Raw genomic sequence first — 27,270 nt, forward strand, 5'->3', positions numbered from 1 at the left:
TAAGGATGCTTGTCATCTTCCGCTGAATAATAGCTCAGTCATCATATAATCAATCGATATTCAGCTCATACATCCCAAGGTCAAGAACTACAAGTGTTCACACATCTCTCGAGGCTGTGTTGAACAGGCGAGGCAGAATCTGGGGCAAGATTCGGCGGGTCTCCTGCAGAATTGACGTTGTAAGACCTCCCTTACAGTGTAAGCCTAGCACTCTAAACAGCAGTTCCACACTCTCAGACCGGAGCGAACATATTTGAGGACTCCACGATTACATCAGCTCGAGATCTGACCAGATTGTTTAGTCATTCAACCTCCAAGGATGCAGCCAACACTTGCACCAGCACCGCACCCCATGCGATTATCAGGGCAGGTAAGCGATAACACCACTTCATTCGTAAAGCGCAGTGACTGACTTCAGGTGGCAGGACAATGTCTCGGACCAGAGTGAGTAATTAGGCGATAGATTTTGGGTTCATTGTTCCACTGTGGAATTGCTAACACATCGATGTGATCAGCTCTCCGAGAGCAGCTGCTCGCCCAGGTGCAAAACCATCATCTTCCTCATCATAGACCAGAGCATCAGCTGTCAAATACTGCGAGTCCCCACCACCACAATATTGATCCTGCGATTGCGGGAACTGGCGTCATGAACCAAGGTGCTGGTGACAGCGGAGGCGATGACGGCGCCAGCGATGGTAGGAAAAGTGGCAAGCGTGAATTATCGACGTCAAAACGTGCGGCGCAAAATAGAGCAGCTCAGGTAGGTGGGCTTTCCATAATCGTTGTCAGTTCATGAGACTTATGAGACTTACTTTGCTCCTGGGTTCAAAGAGACTTTCTGCGCGAAAGTTTTTTGGGTGACAAAGACAGCTTACTAAAAGATTACTACAGCGCGCGTTCAGACAACGAAAAGAAGGGCACATCAAAACCCTGGAGACGCAAGTGAGGGAATTCAACAGCCTCAGTGAAAATTTTAAAGCTCTACAATCAGAGAACTATCAGCTGCGTGACTACATCATCAGCCTCCAATCTCGCCTCCTCGAGTCCCAAGGCGAATATCCACAACCACCGTCGAACATCGACATCCCTCATCCTCGGACTTCGGGTCCCCCTACTCAGCAGATTCCAGCACCCACAGCTCCAATGGGATCATCGGCCGCAAGTCAGCTTCAAGCTTCTGCTGCTCAAGCTGTCGCAGACATGAGTGGAGGCAGAAACCAACAGGACGAATCTCCTTATAACAGAGGAAACAACCCGAACAAAAGGACTCGAGTTGGCGAGGATACAGAGATGCGCTCTGCGCCTCAGCCTCCGCATGCTGATAACAGGTGATCTGCTGTCCGAGACCTTGCGAAGAATCCCGCGGTAATCACATATGGCCCCTGCACGTATGCCTGATACCCAATCAGCGTTATGTTACAGTTTAATGATGACGCTTCGGAAGATTGCATTGGCGGATTGGTGAAGCTTCTTGGCTGGAACGTCTTGCAATGAGGTTCTCGACGTTATGGGAGCGTGCCAATCGGCGCCCATACTGGCCATGTGCTCCCTTGCCCCGATAGCAGCTAGCTAGCAGAATCTAGTGACTATCTGCCACTTGTCGGTATAGATCAAACGAGCTATCATCCTTTTAACCGCGCTATCATCGATTGAAGCGGCCCCACCAGATAGGCTGCAAATTATTCCTATTTCGCATTGACTGGTTAAAAAGTAGTGCTGTTACCAAGATTGTGTTCCTGCAATATGAAAGTCAGTAATCACGTCAGACTAGGCAGATGTTGTGGTCGGGCGAAGGTTCGTGGATGTTGTGCGGCCTTACTTTCATATAGTCAGAACCCTTCTCATCGTAATCTTGACGAGTCACGAGAGCTTGCCTAAAGGTCGGCTCCCTAGACCATTGAGCTGCGCCTCTCCAGGCGTCAAGCAACGGGTCGTTCGCCTGGCGGAGATGCATTGCGGCATCTATAGGTAGGACAGCGCGCAACTCCTCGTTGAGTCTGTCATCAAATCCCGCGAAAAGCGTGTTACCTCCCGTGAGGAAAACATCCCTGAGAATGTTGTTGCGATCTTGTGGTTTGCCCATCCCGTGGTTGACCATGTCGGCAGCGATATCGATGATGCCTGCCTGATCAAGACCTGCTATAGCAGGTTGGAAGACCACCTCGGGCACGCGAATCCTTTCCACGTTGAGATGCAACTGATGAATTTCCTGCTGGCTTTCCGGGTCAAAAGGCCATGGACCACGTCGAAAAGCATGCATGAGACTTGTTGTCCAGTCCATCTGAGCAGCCATAGTATTGCGCTCGTTGAATCCAGGATCATACTTTAGCAGCTGTGCTTCCACGTTCTTCATTTCTGCATCAAGGTCTTCTTCCTCCTCATCCTCACTTTGCTCACCCATCGCAACAGTGCGATAGACCCCCCAATCTTCATCATTTGCGCCGAAATTGTCATCGTCGCCACCTCGCCGACGCTTTCTGCCGGGCGCATCTGAGGCCAGGTTTGCGAGTGTTTTCATACGCATCTGGCTGGCAAGTGATTTACGGTTGCCGAGATCTGCCTTTTGTCTGTCTCTATCTTTGATCTTTTGGAGTAGAGCCTGCAAGTGAATTATCAGCACACAAGAATTCCTAGCGTTCTCCGGTCTGTAACGTGTCTCACCGTTCTCGCGACTCTCCGATCCTCTAACCACCCGTCAAGGTCTTTGCTGCGGCGCTCGTCATCGAGTCTCTCTTCCTCTGCTACACGGGCTCTTTCTTGCTCCTTTTCGACCTTTGCCCTTGCACGAGCTTCCACGCCTGACTTTAACAATCGTTGATGTCTCTTTTGTCTCAACCCTGCCTCATCCAGCTCTTCGTCCGCTATGTCAAGCAGTGGAAAGTTAACTCCTTCCTCCTCCTCAACGACGTCTGGAACACCGAGGTCCTTGTTCCTGGCTTTTCGTACAGATTTCTCCATGTCTTTGATTATCTTGTCTAGTTGGGCTTCATCTCTGAACTCATCCTCATCGAGCAAGCGTTTCGTCTCCTTTTTCGTTTGACCCACCAGGCGCTGCTGAAGATCTTTGTAGTACTCCAATTCCTGTTCTTTCTGCACAAGCTTTTCCAATCTCATTTTTGCCGCTTGCTCTTGTAGTCTCTTTCCGCCCTCCCTTTTCCGTTCGGCGATTCGTGCAAGTTCTTCCTCACTCTTCTCCACAACAACGTGCTCAGTGAAAGGGTACTGTATAATATGGTCTCGGCTCTCCAAACCGGTCCAGTCCAGGAAGCCCCTCATCTCCTTGTCGAAACTTTGAGAGACATAGCAATGCTCACGAACCACATGTTGCGCCTGATAGTCGGTGACTTTACTGGGGAAGCTCGGATACTTCAATCTCAACAGTTTCAGCAAATACTCAGCGCCTTGAGATCCTCCCCAATTCAGCCGCGACACGCTGGACATAATAGGCTTCGAGTTCAAGACAGGGATTACGTGTGTCGAGGAGTGCGAGGATGATATGATAAGTCCGCTGTTTCCTTTATTGAACTTATACGAGAAGAGCGAATCGATGCCGTAAACCAGCGAGGGCGCGTGGTAGCATTCGAATAAAAGCTCATTCATAGCTGCATAAAGTCAGTGTTCATCTGTACAAGTGAGCTCAACGGTTGGCACGTACTCTTCCTTGAATAGCCCAGATTGGCAACGGGTTCCGTCATGAGAACAGGTCTTCCGATGCCTCCGTTCTCTCCCTCAACTCCTAGATTCACAAATATGTTATCCAGCACACCTTCCATGACGTCCCAATTGCCCACAATACTGGTCCCAGGTTCGAAAGCGTTCCGTATCTGACCCCTTGTGGTAGCGTCTGCATACGCATTGTAACCCACGTATGAGACGGTCCTGTTGTATTTTCGGTCTCGATATCGAGCAACATCTGCCGGAAATGATATTCGAGGGATTGTATCGAAAGACCAACCAGCACGTACAAGACTGGAGCCTCGAGGGAAATCAGCACAAAGTCCCCAAACAGTTGTATGCTTTGGATGCTTACCATTGTCAATGACTATCGCTGTCTCGGCAACGCTTTGAGCATAGGCTTCGGAGGGAGTTGGTTGGTAGCCCTTGAAGGGCGGTTCGATGGCGTACCATGTACGTGGAGGCGGTTTGGAAGACTTTTGGCCATTGGTAACCTCGGTTGTAAGGACCGGCTCCACGTAGCGACTAGAGGTGATGGTCATGATGGAGTGTGAATTTGCCTTGTCTCAGGAGCCTTTGTATGGACGCAGTATGAAATATGTCTGCGTGAACGAGGTTGCGCAATATCATTCGGTAAATGTGAAGTGGAAATCCGACTGCTTAGGTTGGCTCGGGTAGTATAATCTACAGGCGCAGTCGGCTTCCACGTCAATCATCATTATTATCATCATCATCATCAGTGGTTTCAGTGTCAGTCTTGACTTCAATTTTCATTACTACAGTACGGTTGTACGCTATGATGGGTCTTGGAGGCTGTCCGTGGCTGTAGGCGAAATCGAGATCAATGCTTTTTATACCAGGCAGCCCGACAAGTGACATGCGTTCTTACCTTCAAGGTGAAAGAGCACATTGGATCGATAGTTTTTAAACATCTGAGCAACAAGTTCGACATTCATGTTTAGGATGTTGATCTCCTGGGGTTAAAATGGTACCTGCATTAGTGCAAGATTCGACGAGGCAAGCTGGCAGCGAGACCGAGTATCATACCTGAAGGTTTTTATTCAGTACCATTACGGCTTCGTTGAGTTTCTCCTGGGATAATTCATGAGTATATACCATCGAGAGACAAAGTTCTGACTGTTACTTACGACGTTGGTGATGATGCGCGTGAGAAGCAGGCTCTGCTGATGCTCGTGGGGGCTTTCCTACTATTGATCAGCGAGGCGATCAGGTATTAAACGACATTGCGTTCAAGACACGTACCATAGCTCTAAGTCCCATACGCTCCTATCTCATTGCTGCGTGTCGGGATGGCTGGCTGATAGCTCGCTCGACTACGAGTGTTTGAATGAACGCGTTTCGTGGATCCCACCATTTGTAACTTATCTAGCGCCGAGCTTCTCTTGTGTAAAGTATGATGTATCTAATAAAAGACCTGGATTGACCTTCAGCTTACCTCCCAACTTCCCTTACTGCATTTGTACCACAATCTATCTATGGCTCCAACAACACCGTCTACAGACGACTCGCATCAGCAGCTTCTGGATCAGCTTGACTTGACACTTAAGCCGCGACCCTTTCGCAATTCTCAATGGAAGCCTTCGCAGCGCCGTAACAAGAATATCAAGCAAATAGTGGCCGAGGCTGCTCGCAAAGAGGCATCAGTCATGGCCACACACGACAACAGCGGCTCTTCTACCCCAAATCTGCAAAGCTCTGCCATAGAAACCGGAGCAGCAACGCCGGTACCTTTATACGGCATGTTCACACACTCCAACATATCACAAGCAGCTCAAAATCTGTCTACAATGGTACTCGAAAGGAATCTGCAAGCCTCTCTTTCTTCTGGGCCAGTAGCTACTTACACGAACATCGAGTCTGCTCCGTCACTGCATCCAGCGCACCAGAAACACTACTGCGACATCACTGGCTTGCCGGCCCCTTATACGGATCCGAAGTCCAGACTTCGATATCACAACAAGGAGGTGTTCGATGTTGTCCGACACCTACCTCAGGGGGCGGCGGAGAGATACTTGGAAGCGCGAGAAGCCCACGTCGTACTCAAATGATCTAGCTGAAGACACGTCCTGCTCAGAGGAAGCCCAACCACCAATGCCCGGATAATTGAGTTGTTCGGCCAACAAAGTCAAGCCTATTCCACCCATCTTGCCCCTCTCGGTGCAAGACTCAAGAATACGCTCCGGCTTAATCGTGACCAATTTGTATTCGCCAGCTTGACGGTCTACCGATGATCCCATGGAGGAGAACAGGGTATCAGTTACAGAATCCAAAGATTGCTGTTGTCAAAGCGTTGGGTGACAAAAAAACATCGCATGGTGTAGTTGATTTGCTACTGTAGCATTGCTGCATTATGAATGGGCCTCAGTGGGCAAGGGTTTGTAAAGTTAGTTGAAACAAGTCGACGATAGCTTAAAAGTGAGGACCATGATCGGTGCATTGGAGCAGCACCATGCGAATTCCTTGACTTGTCATTGTGAATTTCGATGGTCTGCATGAAAGTTGGCTTGATGCTCGGATTTTCATAAAAATCTCTACGATTTCTTGCCTACATATCGAGCTGGGGATGGCAGAAAATTTGTGATATGGCGCCGCAGGGGAAAAAGCTGAAATGTATAGAGGTCTGCACCGAAAGTCCTGCACATGCGCTAAAACTCTTGGCATTCTTGGCAAATATTCTCAATATCTTAAATATCAATACTTTGCATAGTAGCGATATCAATCTTGCTATATATGATATATCATATATAATACATAGTAGCGATGTTACTGCATATATACGAGATATATAATTACGATATTACTATATATATTATAGCGATAGCGCGATATTAATATTTATATACTTACGCTAATAAGAAAATAGAGGAATAGAGAGAGAATATAAAGAATTTTAGTATATATTTAGTATATATCTAGTATAGTAAGTAGTATCTTCTTATTACTCTTTAATTTTAATATATTTAATACTTAGAGCATTAATTATAACAACGAATTAGACTTTAAATACTTACTTTAGCCGAATATAATATTATAGCGAAGGTCGTTACACTATTATAGAAGTCTCTTATTAGATCGTTAATCGCCTAAAATAATAAGCCCGTAACAGAGGATATAACCCTATCGTATCCAAAAGCTTTATTATCGTATATATCCGATACCCCTAGTCTAAACGACTCTCTATTATTACGCCCGAGCTTAAGAGTGCTATTTTAGCCGCTATACGAAAGGATCGCTATGGCCATGAAAAACCTCTTTATGCTAGCTACTAAGTAGAAATCTCCTTAATAATAATTCTACGAGTACTTAAACGTAATAACTTTTATCAATCAAAATTTATTAAAAAACCGCCTCTTTCGACAGCTTAAATGAAAGCTCGTTATTAATTCGCTTTACGATATAAAGACTAGATTATAGAGAACTAAAAGAATATAATCTGAATCGACGAGACTAGTATAGTCTTAAACTCTCGATAAGATGAATACGATAATAGCGTTAGCCCGATAAGATCTATATTAAGTCTACTATTCGACGTCGTTTCTAGACGCTATAGGTTTATATTTTGGGTATTTTCATACGATAAGGGTTTATATTATATTTAAAAGGTCGAAATAATAGTCGAAAAGAAGGAATATACTTAGAAACTAGCTACTATTAATAAGGTCTTAAAGTCTAAGGCTAAATTGCAGTGAGAACTTTAAATCGATATAAGACGTATAGGCTTACGCAATCTTCCTAGCGTAAAGTCTTAGTAAGGTTTATAGTAGAAATTAGAAAAGTTACTATTATAGAAGAAAGGAAATTAACTAATATCGCTATTGAAGGATCTTTTATATATATTTCTCTAAATTCTTCGCTTCTTTCGCTAATTAGTATAGATTCTTCTTTTATTACTTCTAAAATTTATCTAGAAATATAAAGAGATAGATCTAATATAGTAGTTATAAAAGATAAGCCTTAGCTTATATCTTAAAGTTTTAGAAATTAATCTTTATATCTATAGATATACTTAGATTATCATAATATGAAACTCGTTAAATCTAAACTATATTGAGTTATATTAGCCTTAAATAAAGCGATATACTATTCGAAATAATCTATCAACGACTTAAAAGGGCTAAAAGTATAAACTTATTACTAAAATATGCTTTTATAAGAGAGGATTCGAAGTGGATAGAACGTATATCTAGTATATTATCGAAGTTATTCTTTGAAGGCGTAACGAGTATGGAGTCGTTTTAAAGGGTATACGATTATATATTTAAATAAGCGAGCTAATGGTTATACGTAGTTATATAAAGAATTATCAAGAAAATGGCTATTCAAGAAATTTGTCAAATTGCCGGAGAATCCAAGAATCCAGGTTTTGATGTGGACTTTTCCTCTGTACGTACTGTACAGAGGTAAATGAGCTAGTATAAGACTAATACTAGCCTCCTATCTGTTTCGAAAACCGAATGCAGGGTTTGACAACGTGTTTTTGAAGATTTGACCGCATTAAGAGCTATTATAAGTTGTCAATGTTCGATGATTTAGATTCGATCGAATACTTGAGACCTCGTCACCACATACCTGCGAGATGCCTACCATGTGGCTCTCAGATTCACAAAGTTAGTCTACACGACAGATTTCCAAAGCTTCCCCAAGAGCTACCAGTATCTCGACCCCAAACTTTGCACAATCAGCGCTGATGTTTCCGTTTGCACACAGAAGTCGGAGTCGCCTTCTGCTCAGGTGGTAGGTAGGGTCACTGAGTTTGCCAGTTTCTCGCGCTAGTGGTCTGATAATAGGTTTAGGGGGATTCTTTCTAGTTGGGGGAGTGATCATGTTTTTCGATAGAGCCATGTGCGTCTTCAGCATTTCCCGAACTCAACAGAAAAAAAGCTCATGTCAGGCAGGCTGGCCATGGGCAATGTACGAGGCGGCAACTTCCAGATAAGACCTAATTAATCATCCGCGAACAGATCCTCTTTCTCCTTGGTCTTACCCTTATAATCGGCCTACAAAAGACAGCAGTCTTCTTCGCTCGGCGTCAGAAATTGAAGGGAACGGCTGCGTTCGCGGCAGGAATCATACTCATAGTTCTACGATGGCCCCTAGTGGGCTTCCTAATTGAATTGTACGGGATATTTGTGCTCTTTGGTGACTTTTTTTCAACAATCGGTGGATTTGCCGGAAACATCCCCGTGGTGGGACCGTACATACAGCAGGCGCTAGTCAGAGCTGGAGGAGGGCGGAGGAATGCAGAATTGCCTGTATGAATACGCAGGACGTGGCAAACCTTGGGACCCAGCAAAACTTCGACATGGAAGGCGCTGCCCATTAGAACGGAGCGGTCACGGGCTTGTGAGTGGGGAGAGCTATCCAACTCCCAGATTGAAATATGAGGAGCTGACAACGCGTCGGTTGCATGGACGATGGCGACACGATCGGACGCAATGAAGAGCTTGTGATATGGTGAAGCAGAGGCCCCGTTCCATTCATCTGTCGAACCCCCTGTCCTCAGAGAGGAATGCAAGTAAAGTACAGCTTCATAATGGCATTAAGGGAGACGATGTGTGAATGCTTAGTAGCCGACCCCCATGAGATAATCGCCAAGCTGCTCCACTGTGTTCGTTGCTTGTCCTGGTTGTACTGTCTCTGGGTAATGGGTGACAAGGATCGCTTGATGCGTCTTAACAATCACTATCCCCTCCTTTCCCTATGTGGCAGTCAGCTCCAATTTGCAACCATGACCTCCCATGTAAATTTGTAATGCACCTTCTTGCCATACACACTCTTTTCATCCGCCTTTATCGTCATGTATTTCTCACCTGCGATGCGAAAGCCACCACTTTGGATCTTCTTGACGTCTGATGTGTCCGAGTACGAAGCAATGACCTCTTTTATTTCCGCCGGCGAAACCTGAGGGCATCGTCAATCTTCGAGTTCAGCCCCAGGGTTCCTTCCACATGCTACCTTCCCGAGTTAAACCCGGGGCTTTGAACGGATGTATAGAGTATGTGGGCGGACGGAGAAGAGATTGTCGACGTACTGTAAAGCCGTGGGACGAGGCCCAGACGCTAGTCCCTTGTGTGTTGAAAATGGCAGCCCTGTCGAGATTCCCAGTTCCCACCAAACTACCAAATCTCCATCAGTATCCGGAAGAGCGGAAGATGTTGTCATATGTGAAGGTACCTGGTATCAACATATGCTTTGATGGCAGTGAGTCAGCGAGACCGTGGAACGAGACAGGTAGACCGACTGACCTTGCCACGACATGCTTGATCAATAGCGGAGCTTCGAATGCGGCAGATGCTAGCGATAATTGAGAGGAGTCAAGGAGGGTTACAATGGTCGGAATGGTTCGGTGGGATGGTATTTTGGCGGAAAGAAGAGGTAGTAAGTAGTATGATGTGATGGAGCCCAGTGGGGTTGCTAAAAAACAATGGCCAAGTGACCCCGCCAAGAACGCACATCCTCTGTTTCATCCTTTTTCACCTTTTGCCTTCCACCTTTCTCCGTTCTCCTTTCTCCAATCTTTGATACCGAGGACTGAGCTGCTACCTTGCGACTAGACCCGACTACCTTGGATTTCTACAAACAACTGAACGGAGTAGGAGTGCAGTAGATTAGAATGAAGCACTTGCTTATCGCCGAGCGGAACGGAATAAGGGAGTATATCAAGGTTAACTCCTTTGGCGGCTAGCCTTCGCTACTGTGTTCCGTATCAGGCTGCGTACCCCTAATTGCATTAATCCTTGAGAAAAAAAAAATTCCCACAGTTCTGGCACACCCCAAAATCAAAAATCAAAAATTTCAATTTTTCTGTATAGGTCCACAACCACAATTAATTATAATCTGGAAAATCTCAAATTTAATAAATAGAGTGTAGTTAGATTATAAAATTCTTAAAAGTTTAAATTAGTCGTTATATTGTAAAAGAGAATAATAACGAATTTTACGAAGTACTCTTGACAGCTTTAGAATAGCCGAGGTAAAAAAAAAAAACCTTGGCATTTCTTCAGATGATTTTTCAACGCACCCTCGGCAATGTCAAATCAACATTTTACTATTTTACTTACGTTCTATAAATTAAATTTTTTAGATACTTTAATAATAAATACTTGGGTGTATAAAGTATATATTTTATAAGTCTTAGACTATAATTAATCGTGGTTGTGAACCTATACAGAAAATTGAACTTTTGATTTTTGATTTTTGAGGGTGGGAGAACTTGCAAATTTTTGCAATCAGGGGTAAGACGGTGAGACGGTAGGTAGGAAGATTGATGTTTGTGCGCTGAAACTTGTTCCGCGGTTTCGCACTGGTCCTTCCTTGTATCATCATTATTATTATTCGTTTTCCCACGAGCAGGGTTTCCCACGCAACATTCTCCGCCCTTCTTACGAGGCTTGTCTAATGTGAATCTTGATGTTGCTTTGTAATTTTATAGAGTACCGCCGAGCGTAAGCCCAAAAGCCCAAATCCTAGCTCGGCTAACACAGGCGTTGTTTCACCTTGGTGAAAAAAAATGAAGCACATCATCTCATTCGCAGCGTTCCGCTTTCTCATCTTAGCGATAGGGCTCCCATCCTTGAGCACCAATGATATTTTGAACCAAACCTTTTTCAGGAAATGAAAGCTCAATGTGCCCAAGATTGTGCGTGGCGGGTGAGTGGGGAGACAGAATCTTGACACCCGAGACCTCATCCTCCTCCTTCCCTACGTATCATCATCGTCCCTCCCTGTTGTTCATCCTGTTTTTTTCCTATCCCCTTCCGTCACCGTATCTCCTTTCTTACGCCTTTCCTTCTATATCCAACTCTTTTGTATATAGCTTGTCTTTCTCTGTTGTCAGTTGGCCAGGTGCCATCAGGCTGTATCCCGCAAAGAAACTCTTTCGAAAGATGCCAAAGGCTGGACCTTTGACAAGGTCAGTGTCTAAACGGGTTAGACCAGCAGAACCACCCGCAGGCAACAACACTCATGCGAATGCCGTGCAGGCGCTCTCCAATGTTCAATCCCCTCAGCCGCATGGAGGGTTTGGGCGCAGACTTCATTCTGATGAGATAGTCATTGGACTCGGCTTAGGTAGCCCGAGGCAGAATCCATTATCGGCCCTTCCGCCAGATTACCGCGATGTTGATGTTTCTTGCGTTTGCAGCTCGCCAGAAAAACCCGCAAGCACGCTTGGGAATGTCTGTGAGATTGGTAACGGGAGTAAAGGCATCAAACGGAAGGGCAGCAAGTGGAAGTCGATAGGTAGCTTTTTTGGGAGAAGTCAAGTTCGGTCCGCTTCGCCATTCTACCAGCTGGATCAAAAACAGCAACCGGAACCAGCCAGGCAGATCATCGCCCAAGACTACTTGGAGACCAACGCTCTTCGTCGCAAGCGGGCAGACTCGAATCATGGTAACAAAGCGCATCAAGTAGATTCATTCACGGGTACGCCTGGAAAAGAAATCGGAGAGCCTCAGCCTGAAATGCAGCGAATTCCTGCCAAGTATACAGCACACGCCATAGCAGGGGATTCGGATCCTCATGGAGAGCGGCAGGGGTCGCGGATGCGTGGGCCATCATTACTACAAGTTGAGATCCCGTGCGTGGAATTGGAGCGTTATAGCGTAATGTTTGGCGACGTCCTGGAGCCTCAGGTACGGCAAATTCAGCGGCAGCCTTCACTGTTGGCTCGAAGGCAGGCCCACTTGGAGGAGCCACATACCGTCACTGACTCGAGCAGCGAGGTACGTTCTTCTGCTGTTGAAAACAAAATTACTAGCTCACAGATGTCTAACAGTCTTTTGAGCTTGACTTGCCAAAACTCGGTATGCGAGCTGACTCAGTATCATCCAAGTCCTCCAAGTCTTCATCTTTCTCGCTCTTCCCCTCGACTCCTCCTCTTTCAGCCCGCACTTCTGTGAACAAGCTGCTTCCGAAGCCTAGTCCTTTGAGTCGTTCGATGACTGCCCCCACTCACCACCTTTTTCCGCCCAGGCCCGCGATCAAGAAAAGCAAATCCCAGGAACAAGATCATGTGCTTGTCGTAGTGCACAACTCGGAAGATATCCCAGGGACCCCAACGTTTCACGGTCGTCAACCTAGTTCCAATCATTCTCAGCGCTCCGCGAACTCGACTACAGCTAGCTCTTTCGAGTGCGCAGAGTACCCTGGGTACTCGTACCCCACCACCGAAACGCACCCTCCCACACATACGAATGGTGCACCACAGGATTTTCTGCAACGTGCATTCCCAGCGCGGAAATCAAGCATGAAAAAGCTAGCTTCACCGGAACCACGGTATAGAAATCAAAGGGAAGACCCAACCGGCCCTCCTGCTGAAGTCTCCGTGGCTAGGCAAATTTCCATTTCACGTCGACAACAGCAACTTCTTGTCCCGATCGTCCCAAAGACTGCCCGTCAGCCCATGCAGCCCAGAATCAATGAGCAGAGCACCACGGAGGAGTCGAGGAAATCGCAGCATCTGACTTTGGAGAATGCTTGAATACATCGTTGTTTCTTCTGGCAAGAAACAGGGGTTTCTGTTCGTACAGGCAGCATAAGGAGCCCTTCCATTAGAAATGCTTCGCGTTTATGGCAGGGTCAGGCCATAAATGTGTGGATGTATATTATGAGGAGACATTCGATTCTTGTAGATATCTTTTGCCTTGAGATTCGCAACTGGAAGAGAAAACGCTACGAGGAATGCTTTCCGTGCTCTGTTTTTACCTTCTCTATTGAATGACACCAGGGCCTTCCCCATACGCTATATTGAATGGCTAGAAGTAGGTTCGTTATAACCCTTCCTGATTTCATGAGCTCTTCTTTCCATTGACATCCTCAACAACTGGCGCTGCCGGCATCTCTATGCCCTTGATCTTCCACATCATATTTACATACGCATCGCTGGCCACGAGGACATCGACCTTTCTCTCCACACTCTCAGGCTTCAACTTCAGTATGGATCTCGACGTTGGCTTGTTTCCACCACCACGTACCTTTTGCACTGAAGGCCAATTTATCCTTTTCAACGCCAAAACCTCGTCTTTGGCTGGATCAGCAACGACAAGGAAGAAGCCTTCGGATTGTGGTTTGGGAAACTTGGGGGCATAAATGCGATAATCAGGCTGTGTTGCGGGGTTGAGACGAGCAGCGCCTACAGTGAGGCCAAGGGCATTGACGTCCATGACATTGACATTGAGGTTTGGGAGTGTGCCAATTGCTTTTTCGACTTGAGACTCCAGTTCGTGAGGCACGTCAAGACTATTAAGTACCTTGGATAGTACGGGTTTGGCAACATTGTGGATCTGGGCTAGTGAGGGGGGTTGTGACCCTCCATCTTTTGCTCTTGCCCGTTCTTTGTCCGTATTCACGCCAGGAAAGATAGACAAGGGACCGTCCAATGGCCAGCGGGCTGACTTGATGCACTGCAGCAAAGTAATCATCATGATGCAGCTCGACAGGTAGCCCATCTCTGTCAACACATCGATGGAAGCTTGGACAATACGTATGCTCTGGTCTAGGACTGAGTTTTGGTCGCCAACGTAGTCGGATATTGGCAAGTCGATGCGGGAAAAATAGGCCTGGAGAAGCAGGAACGCTTTGACGTGAGGGTCCCACATCGGAAGGCTGAGGGCTTCGGCTTTCAATGGTAGGTTCTTTGACAATTCCGCGTTGATAAGATCCTCTAGAAGTGGAATTCCACGGGTCAGCATCGCTTCGTCAAGGCTAAAGTGTGCGCAACGAGATCCTCTTATGCCTGCTCCATTGGAGCCTTGTCCCCCCTGACCAATTTCCACCCCGGGCCTTTGCCTGTGAAAATGTGCCTCATTCGGGTCTTCCCCTCTCAAAATGACTCTTTACTTTGGCCATATGTCCTTTGCAATGATCTCCTCCAGCACTTCTAGCTTTGATTTGCAGACAAAATCCGGAAGAAATGTAAGAAAAGGATGGAGGATGAAAGTCCTTACCATTGTGCCGTACAGGAAGCTCATCGAATTCGTTTGCACCGCACATCCAAGCCAGCACGTCCTCGAAGTTCGCGTCTCTTTTAGCATGCTTCACTAGATGTCGGATGGTGTTGTGAGATAAGTAGTAATAACTCATGATCTTACCAAGTGGAGTCGAATCGACGTCGCCGCTGGAGTGCTGTGCAATACAACCCGATTCCGCTAATTCATCCAGAGACTTGTCGACAAGTTCAATCATGAATTCATTGGCTAGTTGCTGCGCTGCGATCGTGTTGTGCTCTTCGGACGATATCTCAAGGCCGTAGTAAGAAGGATTTTTGTGCAGTCGGCGAAAGAAGAAAGTCCAAGTAAGATAATCCAGCGCATCTTGCTTGGTACTGATCGTGCCCGCAGAAGCCTCGGCGCCTAGATGGTTTTCGAGAACGTTGTGAAGGGAGGACTCCACAGGAAAACCTGTGTGTAGAAAATGTTTGTAAAATGCCTTTTTAGCCTCTTGGGTGAAAATGCGGGCAATTCCCGAAGTATCGAATTGTGGCCGTCCAGCGCGGCCTAGCATTTGTAATACATCGGTCAGATTCATGTCTTTATACCCTTCGATTTTAGCATCGAAATATTGAGTACCCTTGACTACGACCAAATGGGCTGGCAAGTTGACACCCCAAGCAAGCGTAGACGTTGCCACGAGTATTTGGATCTTGTTGTTGGCGAATAACTCTTCGGCTAACTGCCTATCAGCTTCTACCAATCCAGCATGATGCAGACCGATGCCGAAGCTCAGGGCCTCTCGCAGAGCCTCGTCTTTAACTCTGGACAGGTTGAGCTGTAGGTCATCTTCTGACATGCGTATAAAGCGTCGGGGGTTGTCCTCCATGCCACAGAGGTTGATCAAATCCTTTGCTGTTAAGCGCGTTTGCCTTCGGGAAGCAACAAAGACAATGACCGGTTTCTCGGGCGAATGGGTCTTGATTGCTAGGAACGTCGGACGGTTCATCGATTGCATGAGAGGGCAAAAGCCTCGTTGTTCTGGAAACCCATCTATAAATATCTGGAGCGGCACCGGCCTGACTGAATGTCGAAAATTGAAGAGTCCTTCTTTGACACCTAGCCAATTTCCCAAATCCATGGCATTGGCACAAGCAGTCGACATTCCCACCAGTCGCACAGAACCTTTGGATTGAGAAGCAATGTAATTCATACGGGAAACGATGATCTCTAAGATCGGCCCTCGATCACCTCCAAGAAGATGAACTTCGTCAATGATCACCAAGCTCACTTGGCGGACGTAAGCTCTAGTTTGCCAGCTACGACTTATACCATCCCACTTTTCAGGCGTAGTGATGATGATATCAGCATCTCGAATGGTTCGAGTATTAGGCGTATTATCACCGGTCAGCTCGACAAGCTTAAGGCCCATTTGGCGGACTAAGCGCTTGCGCCAGTCTTGCACTCGCTCTCGCACCAGTGCTTTCATCGGCGCAATATAGACGACTTTAGATCCAGGCTTCTCGCGGAAAGCCCACCACATAGCTAGCTCTGCGGCGACTGTCTTTCCACTACCAGTTGGAGAACCGAGCAGCACGTTGGCCGAAGTGTGATAAAGAGTGTGGAAGATCTGGGTTTGCATTGGATTGAAGAATGAGAATCGTTGCCCATATATTTCTTCGAGCAGGGTATTTTTTAGCGCAGCAACCGGAAGCGGTTGAAGATCTAAAAGATCTGTATACACGCTTTCCGTGTCTGGCCTGATGAGGTGCTGGAAGGACACTGGAGTCACGGTTTCTGCACCCAGCCATCGGTCTGAGACAACCCGCACGTATATCTGTGTTGGCAGAGGGTCCGACAGAGGAATGGTGAAATTTAGCTCGTGGTCGTCGTAAAGCTTCTTGCGCGTCAAGATAAAATACTCGTGGTGGTAAATTTCCGAGTTTTCCGAGTTTTCGACCCAAATCCAATATGATTCTGACGTTCCATTGTGTCTATCGTTCCAGCGAAAATCGGCAGTAAGGTGTAGATTGATTCGAAGAACATCGCGGTTCAGAGGAGCAATCTCAGCTTCAACGGTCAACGTTGGGAAGTTGTCCAGGAGCTTCGAGATTGTATTTCCCATTCGGTTGTTATGAACCACGTGGCCGATCTCTGCAGACTCCATGTCGCGTAATGACTCAATGGAAGAGACATTCGACTTCTCGTCAAGATTTCTCAATATAGGCTGAGGAAGGTCGAATTGGTGAAACGGATGCTGAAAGGGCCATATTTGCTTCTCAATCGACTTGCATAGAGAGAGTATGACGAGACACTGATGACCCCATCTTCTGTTAAGAGCTATCATGAACAGTGCCCTGCATATTCTTGCAGCGTTCTGTGCTACGTATGCGCAATCAGAGACAAGAGCGAAGTCATCGATACGAGCCCGAGAGATGTAGGATTGGAGCAGAATGTTTGTCTTTGCTGATGCGATGTCGTTGCCCCCCACCACCTCGTAATGAGTTGATTCCTCTCTGAGCCTTGTAAGTTCCTTTGACTCGTTGTCGCGGGATTGAATATTGTCGAACTCGCCGCTCATGCTGATCATTTTGAGAACATCTGTTTCAGTGGCTCTCGCTCCCATCATGGTATTGAAGATCTCAATGCTTGTTTGCAAGACATAATACTGGCTTGCAATCCTACCAACGTCCTTGGCCCGAAGCTCCTCGGTCGTTTCGTTGAAGATAATCATCTGGCTCTGCTGCAGCACACGCGCTGCATCAACCGCCAACTTTCGCCTTCTTTGGACAAGATGGGGATCATCACGAATCTCGGCCCAGTCGATGCCGTATGTCAGTGGATTGCGCTGCATTCGCACGAAGAGGTAGGAGTAACCGAGCCATTGAACAGCTTCGGGGATAGAAGTCACAGTCCCCAAAGCAATTTCTGCGTTCAGATTGTCCACCAGTTTTCGAGAGAGCTTTGACTCGATTGGCTGCTGTTGAGTCACCGCAGAAAGATAGTGGTCTAGCTTGTCATGAGTGGTACAGATGAAGCCAATGCCAGTAGCTTGGAATTGCGGTCGACCAGCACGCCCAAATATTTGCAACACATCCAAGATGCCAAGATCGACGAATCTGCCCTCTTGGGAGCTATACATTTGGGTCCCTTTGATGATGACCGCAGCAGCTGGTAGATTGACACCCCATGCGAGTGTCGCTGTACAGCAGAGCACGTTGATGTGCCCTTGCGCGAAAAGCTGTTCGACTCGATTTCGATCAGATCTTGGCATCCCAGCATGGTGAGTACCGAAGCCCTTGGGGACGATTTCTCTGAGCTCCCTTCCCTTGGTGTTCTTCAGATCTTTCATTGCTGTTGCAAATCCCTCCACCGCTTGACAATCAAATAGGTCTAGACATTGCTGATCTTGAGCCATCTGCATGAATGTCCTCGCGGAGTTGACGGTGTCTTTCCTAGAATGTACGAAGACCATGATCTGATGTCCACACTCCAGCATGTCTTTGACTTTATCGAAAGCTGTCTGGTCAATGTTGTCACGGGATGATTTGGTTCCTGTTTTTCCTTTTACACCAATGAAATGTTGCTCGAGAGGCACTGGCCGGAACGAGGCATCAAAGTAGAATAGTCCTGCCATGCGATTTACCTTGAGGAAATCTGCAACATCAACGTAATTTGGCAACGTTGCAGAAAGGCCAACAACCCTAATGAGAGATTGAGTGCTTTCGACCTGCCTCTCTGTTCGAGCAACGAGAGACTCAATTACGGCGCCCCGTTCGTCATGAAGCATGTGCACTTCATCTATGATGAGCAGTCGGACTTTCTGTACAAGCTCGGTATCGCCAGTACTCTTGCGGGTGATAACGTCCCATTTCTCGGGCGTAGTCACGATGATCTGAGTCTGGACGATTTCTTTCTTTGTCAAATGCATGTCTCCAGTAAACTCACGCACCTGAATGCCCAGCCACGCAAGACGTCTCCCAAGCTTTTCGGTGATCTCAGCCGCCAATGCTTTCATTGGGGCCACGTAAATGACTTTGAAATCTTCAGAATTGACTAGAAATTCCGAGGCATCGGGCGCATCCACGGGACTGGGGGTGAGGTTGTGGCCGATTGCATTCAGAATCGCAAGCATAGCAGCATCTGTTTTGCCAGCACCGGTGGGAGCACATATTAACATGTTCTCATTTGTCTTATACGCGACTGGATACACCAGGCTTTGCATGCGATTTAAGGCTTTGTAGCCCTTGAAAGTTCTTCTGCACAACCCGTCCATCTCGGAAATCTCAACGAGCTTTCTACCGACACCCAACGTACCCACCTTAGCTGCGGGAATCAAGTATTCTTCATACTTTTCATGTTCTGTTCTCTTGCTACCGACAGGTAACCCATACTTGCGGCCTCCTGCAGCCAAAGTGTTCGCCGCGCTGTGGACTTTGTACACGTGCGGATACCGAGGGCCGTTATGATTCTGCGCTGGGTCAAGGCTTGCTGCTTTGTGTTCATGATCCTGATGTTGTAGGGCTTGCTCCCTTTGCCTTTTGCTTTGGAGATGACCAAGTACACCGTTTGCCGAGCTCGGATCATGAAACTCGCTTGACAGTATTTGACTGCGATGAGCTATTAGCTGTATGACAAAGTCGAGGTCATCAAAGCCCAATATGTCAGCAAGAGACATCTGAAGGTCGTCATCTGTAGGATTAGTCAGTCTCTGGCAACAACAGAGACCTACTACTATGCAGACCTCTCATATCTGACGCCAACATAGCGGACAACTGTTGCTGTAGCTCTTCTGCGTCCATGCCTGATTTGCTGCTCGCAAAAGCGAGGCATTTGCTCCTGAGCCACTCCTGACCGTATGAATAGGCTGACTTGGGTTTGCCGCTCGGGGACTCTGTAACACCACCTGACATGTCGCTGCTGTACTCTCGATCCTGTTCATCATCACTGAACACGTTCCACAAGTCATCCGAGCCACTGCTGCCTGTGAGATCCTCATCGTCAAGCATGATGTCGTGTCCATATCCTCTGCTTTCACCATTCGGCTGCTCTATTCTCAATTCATTTAACGTTTGTCGCAGCGCTGCATACTGGGCTACCCATTCCGACTCAGCATTTTCGAGTGAGGATGACATGATGAGGTCTTGGTGAGGTTTGGAGGTGAAGGTTGAGATTCAGCACGAGTATCTGCCCGGGCAAGTACTGCCCACCTACACGCACTCAAAGCTGGTGGTATTGCTGCCGATGACTAAAGTTATAGATGTCAAACCATGTTGGTGTAAATGATGATGCTAACAGTATTATATACCCTGGCGAGTGGCTGATAGTCGCGGCACTTCCCGAAAAGCTTGTTTTCTCGACAGTAACGAAAATGGTCGAAGTTGTGGCTCAGAACCCCTACTGCTACCGTATGCACATACCACCGTCAGCCTCCACCTAGTTTCTCCTGTAACCTACAGACCACAAAATCTTTGGCTTCGTACTAACTCTCATACAAAATGAAAATCTTCTACATTGGCGTGAGTAGCGCCTGCTACCTGGGCCGTAGAACAGCACTGATGCTGATGCCTGCATACCAGATTCTCAAGAATGAGAACAAACCAGCACACGAGCTATGCGTTGAGAAAGATCTCAGTAGCTACTCAAGGTTCACAAGGGACAAGTATGATACCCAATTATACTCTGGGATATCATTCCGCGCTGATCGCTCGTTTGCGTCTCAGCTATGGCCAATTCATGTCTCTGTTCAGCAAGACTGTCGCAGAACGAACAAAGCCTGGTCAGAGGCAAGATGTTGAAGAGAAATGTACTCTCCCCACCACCGCTCCCGTAATCATCTCCCCGCCAATCTGAATTTCAGCTGACATGCCATTCCATCCTACACATTCCATGCCTATGGTCGCACAGAAGGCGTCGCCGGAATCATAATCAGCGATCCCGACTATCCTGCCCTTGTCGCACATCAATTGCTTTCCAAAGTTGTCGACGAGTTCCTCGCCCGCTATCCTCGCTCCACCTTCGCCAATTCCAACCCCAACCTACCCTTTCCACAGCTCAAAGAATACCTCGAGAAATACCAGGATCCGCAACAAGCGGACAGCATAATGAAGATCCAGAAAGAACTGGACGAGACGAAGATCGTGCTGCATAAGACGATTGAGAGCGTGTTGGAGAGAGGCGAAAAGATTGATAGCTTGGTTGAGAAGAGTGACGGACTCAGTGCTCAGTCAAAGATGTTTTATAGTGAGCATTTCATCTATTTGACTAGGTGCGATGATGCAACACTGTACTGACATCGCTTCTTGTAGAACAGGCAAAACAGCAAAATTCTTGTTGTGTAATCATGTAATACTCTATACAGCTCACAGCATTGTGGACAAGGCATCCCTCCAGTCAGTATGCTATCGGAGTATTGCTGCATTTTCGTTGGGTAGTGAAAAGAGATGCCGTCTAAATGCAGCCCGCCCCGTTCATGGCTCTGCATGATGACGAGGCGCCTTTCTTCATGTGTAATATTGTAGCATAAATACATTGTGTATTGGGCGCTTGGTCTCATCATTTCCTGCAATACGACATCCATTTCATCTTAAACGAAGTATGAAACCCTTGTCCCACGTCAGCTTCAGCGTGTCATTGGTATTATTCACCTCTATATACTACAAATCCCTTCAATCCGCCAAAACGAATACAACTTCTCAGCATGTAGGTTCCCAATGCCACACCACACCCCGGGCCCCGTCAAAGCGCAATGCGACCCACCATGTCACTCTTTGACACTCATGCCCCTTCAGCGCACATCGGAAGTCCGGGCCTGATTGATCTTCTAAAGTTGTTTGAATAGCTCTTTCTGTGACCTAGAGACTTTGGGAGCGGGTCGTGAACACATCTGGCTTCGCGAACCTTATGTGGCGTCTTTTTGCGGCTCATTGACTCGGACATGTCAAATGCTGTCCAGTGTAGTCTTGGCAAAAGCAAGTATCAGATTGTGGCATGATCGGTAGCGCCGAAAAGCGCAGAATCGTATGTTATTAGTGATGTCTCGTCCTATTCGAGATATGAGACGCTTAACTGCGCGTGGCAACCAACACTGAGCCTGTCCTTCAAACACTATATCTTTCCTCCCTCGATGCTGATGATATTGATATCAAAATCCTCGTCAATTGCCGCTTGCCTTCCCACAAGGCAATTCATTCGGTACAGCACCTCTCCAGTGGGAAAATGTTCCCTGTGCTCTACCAGATGGTTCATGAAAGTCTGGATTCCACCGAACATTGGCGTGCCCCTACCCTCAGCGCAGCAGAAAATGCATCCAAAGGTGGCTTTTGTGGGGTCTGAGCAGGCCTCCTTGACCTGGATATGACTCTTGAACATAAACTCCCAGCGAAATTGTATTCCTTGCACAAGCTTGAAGACTCGCATATCAAATCCACTTTTTTTCTTGTCAATTGGTATCAAGCGGCCTTCAAACTTGCATTGTTTGCATTGGTAGTATTTGGCTGCGTTATACATGCCTCCAGGTCGCACTCTCTCTTCCAAGGCTCTTTTTCTGTCGCCGATTTGCTGTCTCCAAGCGCCTTTGCAAAAGCCGGCGTACTTGTTCATTTCGCTTGGCAGCGGATCTTTCGGGTTGATTGAACAGATCGACTTATTAGATGAGAGTGTTTCAACAGTGGCCGCGGAAGCACGACGCTGGGAATCGAAAGATTTGATGGAGCCAGAAAATCTGTGCGATGGAGCATGACGCACTGTGTCGAAGGATAGGATAGAGTCGGTAGGCTTTTGTGAAAGAGCTGGGCTTGTAGCCTGATAGTCTTGCCATGAATTGAAGGCTGGGTGGTCAGGCTCGTATATTGAGCTTACTGCTGTGCTTATGGAATTGGTTCTAGACCTGATCGAAGCGTTGCTAGACAGTCCATTATTTGCATCTTCTATTGCCACAGCCAGGTATTCGTCAACGAGAGGGTTTTCTGGAGGACTGACTACAGGCTCGACTTTCGTCCTCTTGCCGATGCCGAACAATCCTGTTGTGGTGACCGTAGTAGCCATTGGCTTGTATTGAGCAGCATCCCTTCTGTCGGTGCTCGTCCGTTCTCTGGACCCTCGCGCTGAATCTGAGCGTGGGGAGTATTGAGAGGTATTGGGTGTGCTTGGAGGCGTGATCGGTCTAATGGAAGGTGATAAGGACATCTTTCGAACATGGAGAATATTGCCGTTAGCGCTAGAGGTGTTCGGAGAGGAAGAGACGGTGATGGAACTGGTGTTCTGCCGCGACGGCTGGGCCGCGTTTTGTGGAGGAGAAGAGAGCCGACCAATTTTACTGAGGGGATTCAAAGGTAAGGTCTCAATTGGACCCAAGGAGATGGTACGCTGTTGAAGCTGCATAAGGACTAGAATGGCTCGATCTTGGCTCGAGTCGCATATGTCCTGGAGGGCGATGAAGTCGACGAATGTGTCTTGCTCCAATTGCGCTTTTAGATTTGCAAAGACCTGTCCCTGGTGGTGAGTGATGATGTCTTGCAGGGCATCCCGGGCTAACTCTGCATGACATTCAGCGATTGTCCTTAATGTTTGTGATATATGAACGTACGATCGCCTTGTGCGAAGGCGTCACCACAACGTTTATAGGTGCGTTCATACTGATTCCTCACGGTGCTTTCCCCACGGTTCAGCGATGATTCCAGCTCTTGGGCTGTTACGTCGATCGATGCATCTTGAAATGTATTGCGAGATCTTCTTTTAGCTATGATTTGTTGAACGAGCTCGGCGCCATTATGGTAGACGGAAGAGAGAGAAGCAACACATGCAGAGACAGAGTCTTGCGACATAGCAAGGAGATTATTGGTCGGCGCAAATGCAGATCGTCCCGCGCGCGATTGAGGAAGGGATTGGCGAAATAAAACCAGGCACGCGACCGTAAATGAGCAGACAGCTCTCAACGCAGGGACAGGATCACAAGAGGAGGATCGATCTTCATTGTTCACAGAGGAGGGGCAGGTCCCGCTGATGAAAGTCGAAAGATCGAGCTAAGGGTCTGGACTGAATCCCCAAGTGAAAGGACTCTCGGTCCAACTACCGAAGTAATTGTATATGGAGAGGATATCCATCTCTCTATACTTGCGAAACGGCAATTCTATATCCTGACGCCTACATCTCTATTACGCTTTGCAAAAGGCAAGTGGCCAGTGTTTCAGATGAGGAAGTGTCACCAATTATCAATGACTTGGGACTGTGCTATAGCTAAAACCTTCGTCTCTGTGAAGCTAACTAATCTGCCCACTCTGCCGCCTGGAGAACTGAGGCTGATCGTAGCAGAATACTTCGTTGCGGGGTCCTTATAACTGACTCTAATCACTCAACGCAAGCCTATAAGATACTCGTATATACCCGGTAGTGCCCGCTACCTGGTAATGCACGGTCTTAAATCCGACAAATCCGGGTGTGAGTTTTGGGGGGATACCATCCCGAAAACTCACCCCCACCCCGGGCTTACCCACGCCCCGTTACGCGGCGTAGGGCTCACAGAAGTCAAGTAGATTTTATACAACTGCGATTTACAAGATTCTTGAAGCTCTAGAAACCTTGTTTTACATTCTATCATTTGATTTTTCAAGTTTTTTATATTACTGTTGTGAAAGGATGAATTAATATTACTGAAGTGGATTTTAGATCGTGCATTACCAGGTACCGGGCACTTCCGGGTATATACTCGTACGAGTACATTTGACAATTCATCCGCAGAAGTGTGTGGCCATTGCCGCCAAATTGGAATTTCTTGGTCGTTGGTAATGGACTGCTAGAGCAAATCTCCACAAGTGCAATGGCTGTTTGACCTTTCACAGCTTGGCCGGGCTCGCGTGGATAAGTGCTAGGTCTCTTCGCTCTCAGTTCAGCTTTTTACAAAGACTTTGATATAGCATTGGTAACGACCACGTCACATCAGACGCTAATATGTGCTGGGGCGCGGGCTTCCCAGTAGTGAAAAGCTTGCCGAGTACTGGTTTGTGACTATTTGATTCTCAGGGAGATCCCCTAAAACCCCTCGGACCCTTCGGGGGCTCTTTAAGGGCTCTCCGAGAGCTTCTGTCGAGGGGCTGTCAAAGCAAGCTCGAAATTTGATTATTTTAGTGATATTTGATTGATTTCAAGCTTGCTTTGACAGCCCCTCGACAGAAGCTCTCGGAGAGCGCTTAAAGAGCTCCGAAGGGTTTAAGGGATTTTAAGGGATCTAACCCTGAGAATAGAGAGAGACGTTGTAATTTATTTGACATACTCAGGGGGCCCCTGAAACCCCCTAACCCTCCGGGGGCTCTCCGAGGGCTCTCCGAGGGCTCCTGCCGGAGGGGCTCTTCTCGCGAGCTCGATAAATCTTAGTTTTTAGTATATCTTTACGAATACTTTATCAAATTTCGTCTTCTCTACATTATTTGAAAGCGTATAGTTAACTCTATAACTCTATAAATTTACTTTATTATCATTTATTACGTAACGTGAAAGGAATTAAATAGAATAAATTAATAAAATTGATGTTCGAGGTTCAGCCTTATGGTGCTTCCTCTTTTGGACGTACCCGTGTTTAGATCGAAAATGAAAGAAATAAGGTGTGTTTTAGACTAGAAATCGTGAAATCCGATAATTTGATTGGTCACTAGCATCTTAGCGTAGCACCCATTCTCGTTTTCAAGTCTTGAGTATTGAGAAAGCAAGCTTTCCAATCAAGAGAATCTACCCATCCAAGTTGGTAGAAACGTGCCTACAGGCAATGACTATGTTCAACAGCACTTTCCTTTCCTGTTTATGGCAAGACTTTGAGCGCCGTCATTTGCCTCTTCGCCAGTTGCGATGCCCAGCCAACTTTGGCGCTTGTTGCTCAGTTTGAAGCTACCTTGGACATCCGAAAGGCCTTCAAAATAGCCACCTTGACCCCTTTTCTGACCCGGCGTGTTGTTGCGTTCGTCTCGCAACTGTTCCTGCTCCTTCTTGTTCTTCTGTTCCACAAGCTTTCTCGTGATAACACGGAACACCTCTTCAATACCTTCACCATTTGATGCACTGATCTCATGGCAACAGTCCCAGCCTTTCACGTTGTCGGAGTCAGTATTTCTTCTTTGAGATGGAGAGGGAGTCACAAGACAGGGTCGTGAGTACTCTCGGAGCATGTCCCGGAAATCAAACCGGGGTACGAATTAGAGGGATGTTGCTCCGAAGTGACGTACCAATTTCTTGGCCCCAGAAACCGCTGCTGCGAGCGCTTCCAGGGAAGGTAGGGGTTGAGACCTTTTGCGGATAGAGGTTCTCTGCAACATATGCTATACATCTTTCGAATGGAATCTGTCTTAGACTGGGCTCTTGCGCGACCACATCGCTTTTCGTTCCTACGACGTGTATGACGATATCATTCCCAAGATTCTCCCTCATCTCCGTCAACCAGCGTCCCATCTCTTCGAAGCTGCTTTCATCTATGATACTGTAGACAAGGAGTACTGCACTTGCTCCTCTGTAGTACAGTTTTGTGATGGATCTGAATCTCTCTTGACCTGCTGTGTCCCATAGCTCTACGCAGATTCAGGAGTCAGCATTGTTTATTCGAGATCGGAAATGGAGTTGCAAGACAGGTCCCGGGAGTAGAAAGGCCTTCTTGCTCCCGAAACATGTCCTGCGACTCAACTTCAATACCAAATAGGAAGGATCAGCTCCGAAATGTACGTACGGAGGCGTACCGTAGTTCCGGTGTCAACATCAACCACCCTCTTAGTGAGGAAAGACGCCCCGATAGTTGATGTGACGCTGGATGGGCTAAAGGATCCTTTGATATATCGGTCTAATAAGCTTGACTTACCGACACCTACGCGCGATCAGCTAGCTACCTGAGCAGAAAATGCCATGTTTGTTGTGTGGTAACGAACCTTGCGCACCTAGGACGCAAATTTTAGCCTCGAGGCTATTGGACATTATTTATCATCCATGATGAATTTTGCGTTGGCTCTATGGCTGTTTTAGTCGACAAAAGAATCTATCTTGTCGACGTCTTCTGATGGCGGTGATTGGAAACTCGCGCCCACTCCTTCCGGATTTAACGATCTCCCGTCAGCCCTAGCCGCAATTCTCATCTGGCAGACTGGCACCAGGGGCACGCGGGGTCAAAAAAGCCTGCACACGCCAAGAAATCCCCTTATTTTACTCTTTGAAATAATTCTATTTATATTGTCTTTACAAAATATGTTTTGCGGCGAGACTTATTATTTCTGATGTGATCTTTAACATATGAAGCGGAAGCCTTTTGTTATGACCACTCGTTGACAAGTTGTGGTAGATTTGCAGATTTTGGGGTGTGCAGGCTTTATTGGTGACTGGCTGCCTTTTCCCCTGCCCATCTTCTCCAAGCGAACATGATTCAGCTTTGTGAGAATTCAAAGGAGTATCTAATCACGCAACGAAAGTCTGACTTGTTCGCATCCACTATTGCAAGAGGTCAGATAGAGTAAGATTAGAGTCTCTCAATCCAATCCCTCACTTCCTTCACCAACCCCACCTTGTTTATCTCCGGCGCTTAGTCCCCGCAAAACGATCGACAATGCTCTACCCCAGGCCTGCTCAGCGCCGCCCATTGCCCGAAGCTTCATCGCCCATCCGGCAAATAATTGGCAAT

At 47.1% G+C, this 27,270-nt stretch overlaps 11 protein-coding genes across 11 annotated transcripts; 5 read left to right on the forward strand and 6 right to left on the reverse strand.

Moving 5' to 3' along the window:
• Nucleotides 1-319: 319 nt before the first annotated feature.
• HO173_007909 (uncharacterized protein) lies at nucleotides 320-1,332 on the forward strand (the record flags this gene model as incomplete). The annotated part of the gene is made up of 4 exons (XM_037309809.1): nucleotides 320-370; nucleotides 426-444; nucleotides 516-760; nucleotides 892-1,332. The coding sequence occupies 4 exons, from the start codon at nucleotides 320-322 to the stop codon at nucleotides 1,330-1,332; spliced, it is 756 nt and encodes a 251-aa protein (XP_037163106.1).
• A 371-nt stretch (nucleotides 1,333-1,703) lies between these two features.
• On the reverse strand, nucleotides 1,704-4,217 carry HO173_007910 (uncharacterized protein; the record flags this gene model as incomplete). The annotated part of the gene is made up of 5 exons (XM_037309810.1): nucleotides 1,704-1,736; nucleotides 1,820-2,599; nucleotides 2,662-3,602; nucleotides 3,656-3,976; nucleotides 4,031-4,217. The coding sequence occupies 5 exons, from the start codon at nucleotides 4,215-4,217 to the stop codon at nucleotides 1,704-1,706; spliced, it is 2,262 nt and encodes a 753-aa protein (XP_037163107.1).
• A 252-nt stretch (nucleotides 4,218-4,469) lies between these two features.
• HO173_007911 (uncharacterized protein) lies at nucleotides 4,470-4,941 on the reverse strand (the record flags this gene model as incomplete). The annotated part of the gene is made up of 5 exons (XM_037309811.1): nucleotides 4,470-4,498; nucleotides 4,565-4,649; nucleotides 4,723-4,767; nucleotides 4,824-4,880; nucleotides 4,939-4,941. The coding sequence occupies 5 exons, from the start codon at nucleotides 4,939-4,941 to the stop codon at nucleotides 4,470-4,472; spliced, it is 219 nt and encodes a 72-aa protein (XP_037163108.1).
• Nucleotides 4,942-5,171: 230 nt separating this feature from the next.
• Nucleotides 5,172-6,034, forward strand: HO173_007912 (uncharacterized protein; the record flags this gene model as incomplete). Its single annotated transcript, XM_037309812.1, has 2 exons — nucleotides 5,172-5,732; nucleotides 5,909-6,034. 2 exons carry the CDS (start codon nucleotides 5,172-5,174, stop codon nucleotides 6,032-6,034), a joined length of 687 nt encoding a protein of 228 aa, XP_037163109.1.
• Nucleotides 6,035-8,281: 2,247 nt separating this feature from the next.
• On the forward strand, nucleotides 8,282-8,954 carry HO173_007913 (uncharacterized protein; the record flags this gene model as incomplete). Its single annotated transcript, XM_037309813.1, has 5 exons — nucleotides 8,282-8,303; nucleotides 8,404-8,430; nucleotides 8,490-8,538; nucleotides 8,592-8,607; nucleotides 8,658-8,954. 5 exons carry the CDS (start codon nucleotides 8,282-8,284, stop codon nucleotides 8,952-8,954), a joined length of 411 nt encoding a protein of 136 aa, XP_037163110.1.
• A 305-nt stretch (nucleotides 8,955-9,259) lies between these two features.
• Nucleotides 9,260-9,954, reverse strand: HO173_007914 (uncharacterized protein; the record flags this gene model as incomplete). The annotated part of the gene is made up of 5 exons (XM_037309814.1): nucleotides 9,260-9,394; nucleotides 9,454-9,597; nucleotides 9,728-9,812; nucleotides 9,871-9,886; nucleotides 9,942-9,954. 5 exons carry the CDS (start codon nucleotides 9,952-9,954, stop codon nucleotides 9,260-9,262), a joined length of 393 nt encoding a protein of 130 aa, XP_037163111.1.
• A 1,628-nt stretch (nucleotides 9,955-11,582) lies between these two features.
• HO173_007915 (uncharacterized protein) lies at nucleotides 11,583-13,177 on the forward strand (the record flags this gene model as incomplete). The annotated part of the gene is made up of 2 exons (XM_037309815.1): nucleotides 11,583-12,419; nucleotides 12,473-13,177. 2 exons carry the CDS (start codon nucleotides 11,583-11,585, stop codon nucleotides 13,175-13,177), a joined length of 1,542 nt encoding a protein of 513 aa, XP_037163112.1.
• A 307-nt stretch (nucleotides 13,178-13,484) lies between these two features.
• On the reverse strand, nucleotides 13,485-19,759 carry HO173_007916 (uncharacterized protein; the record flags this gene model as incomplete). The annotated part of the gene is made up of 3 exons (XM_037309816.1): nucleotides 13,485-14,359; nucleotides 14,643-19,316; nucleotides 19,369-19,759. The coding sequence occupies 3 exons, from the start codon at nucleotides 19,757-19,759 to the stop codon at nucleotides 13,485-13,487; spliced, it is 5,940 nt and encodes a 1,979-aa protein (XP_037163113.1).
• Nucleotides 19,760-20,122: 363 nt separating this feature from the next.
• On the forward strand, nucleotides 20,123-20,973 carry HO173_007917 (uncharacterized protein; the record flags this gene model as incomplete). Its single annotated transcript, XM_037309817.1, has 5 exons — nucleotides 20,123-20,143; nucleotides 20,204-20,286; nucleotides 20,348-20,430; nucleotides 20,535-20,867; nucleotides 20,933-20,973. The coding sequence occupies 5 exons, from the start codon at nucleotides 20,123-20,125 to the stop codon at nucleotides 20,971-20,973; spliced, it is 561 nt and encodes a 186-aa protein (XP_037163114.1).
• A 758-nt stretch (nucleotides 20,974-21,731) lies between these two features.
• HO173_007918 (uncharacterized protein) lies at nucleotides 21,732-23,449 on the reverse strand (the record flags this gene model as incomplete). The annotated part of the gene is made up of 2 exons (XM_037309818.1): nucleotides 21,732-23,161; nucleotides 23,212-23,449. The coding sequence occupies 2 exons, from the start codon at nucleotides 23,447-23,449 to the stop codon at nucleotides 21,732-21,734; spliced, it is 1,668 nt and encodes a 555-aa protein (XP_037163115.1).
• Nucleotides 23,450-25,393: 1,944 nt separating this feature from the next.
• Nucleotides 25,394-26,573, reverse strand: HO173_007919 (uncharacterized protein; the record flags this gene model as incomplete). The annotated part of the gene is made up of 4 exons (XM_037309819.1): nucleotides 25,394-25,698; nucleotides 25,838-26,176; nucleotides 26,332-26,466; nucleotides 26,528-26,573. 4 exons carry the CDS (start codon nucleotides 26,571-26,573, stop codon nucleotides 25,394-25,396), a joined length of 825 nt encoding a protein of 274 aa, XP_037163116.1.
• Nucleotides 26,574-27,270: the final 697 nt, after the last annotated feature.

This window comes from Letharia columbiana (genome assembly GCF_014066305.1).
Source record: "Letharia columbiana isolate WasteWater2 chromosome Unknown Sc0000027_s0, whole genome shotgun sequence".
Taxonomy (NCBI): domain Eukaryota; kingdom Fungi; phylum Ascomycota; class Lecanoromycetes; order Lecanorales; family Parmeliaceae; genus Letharia; species Letharia columbiana.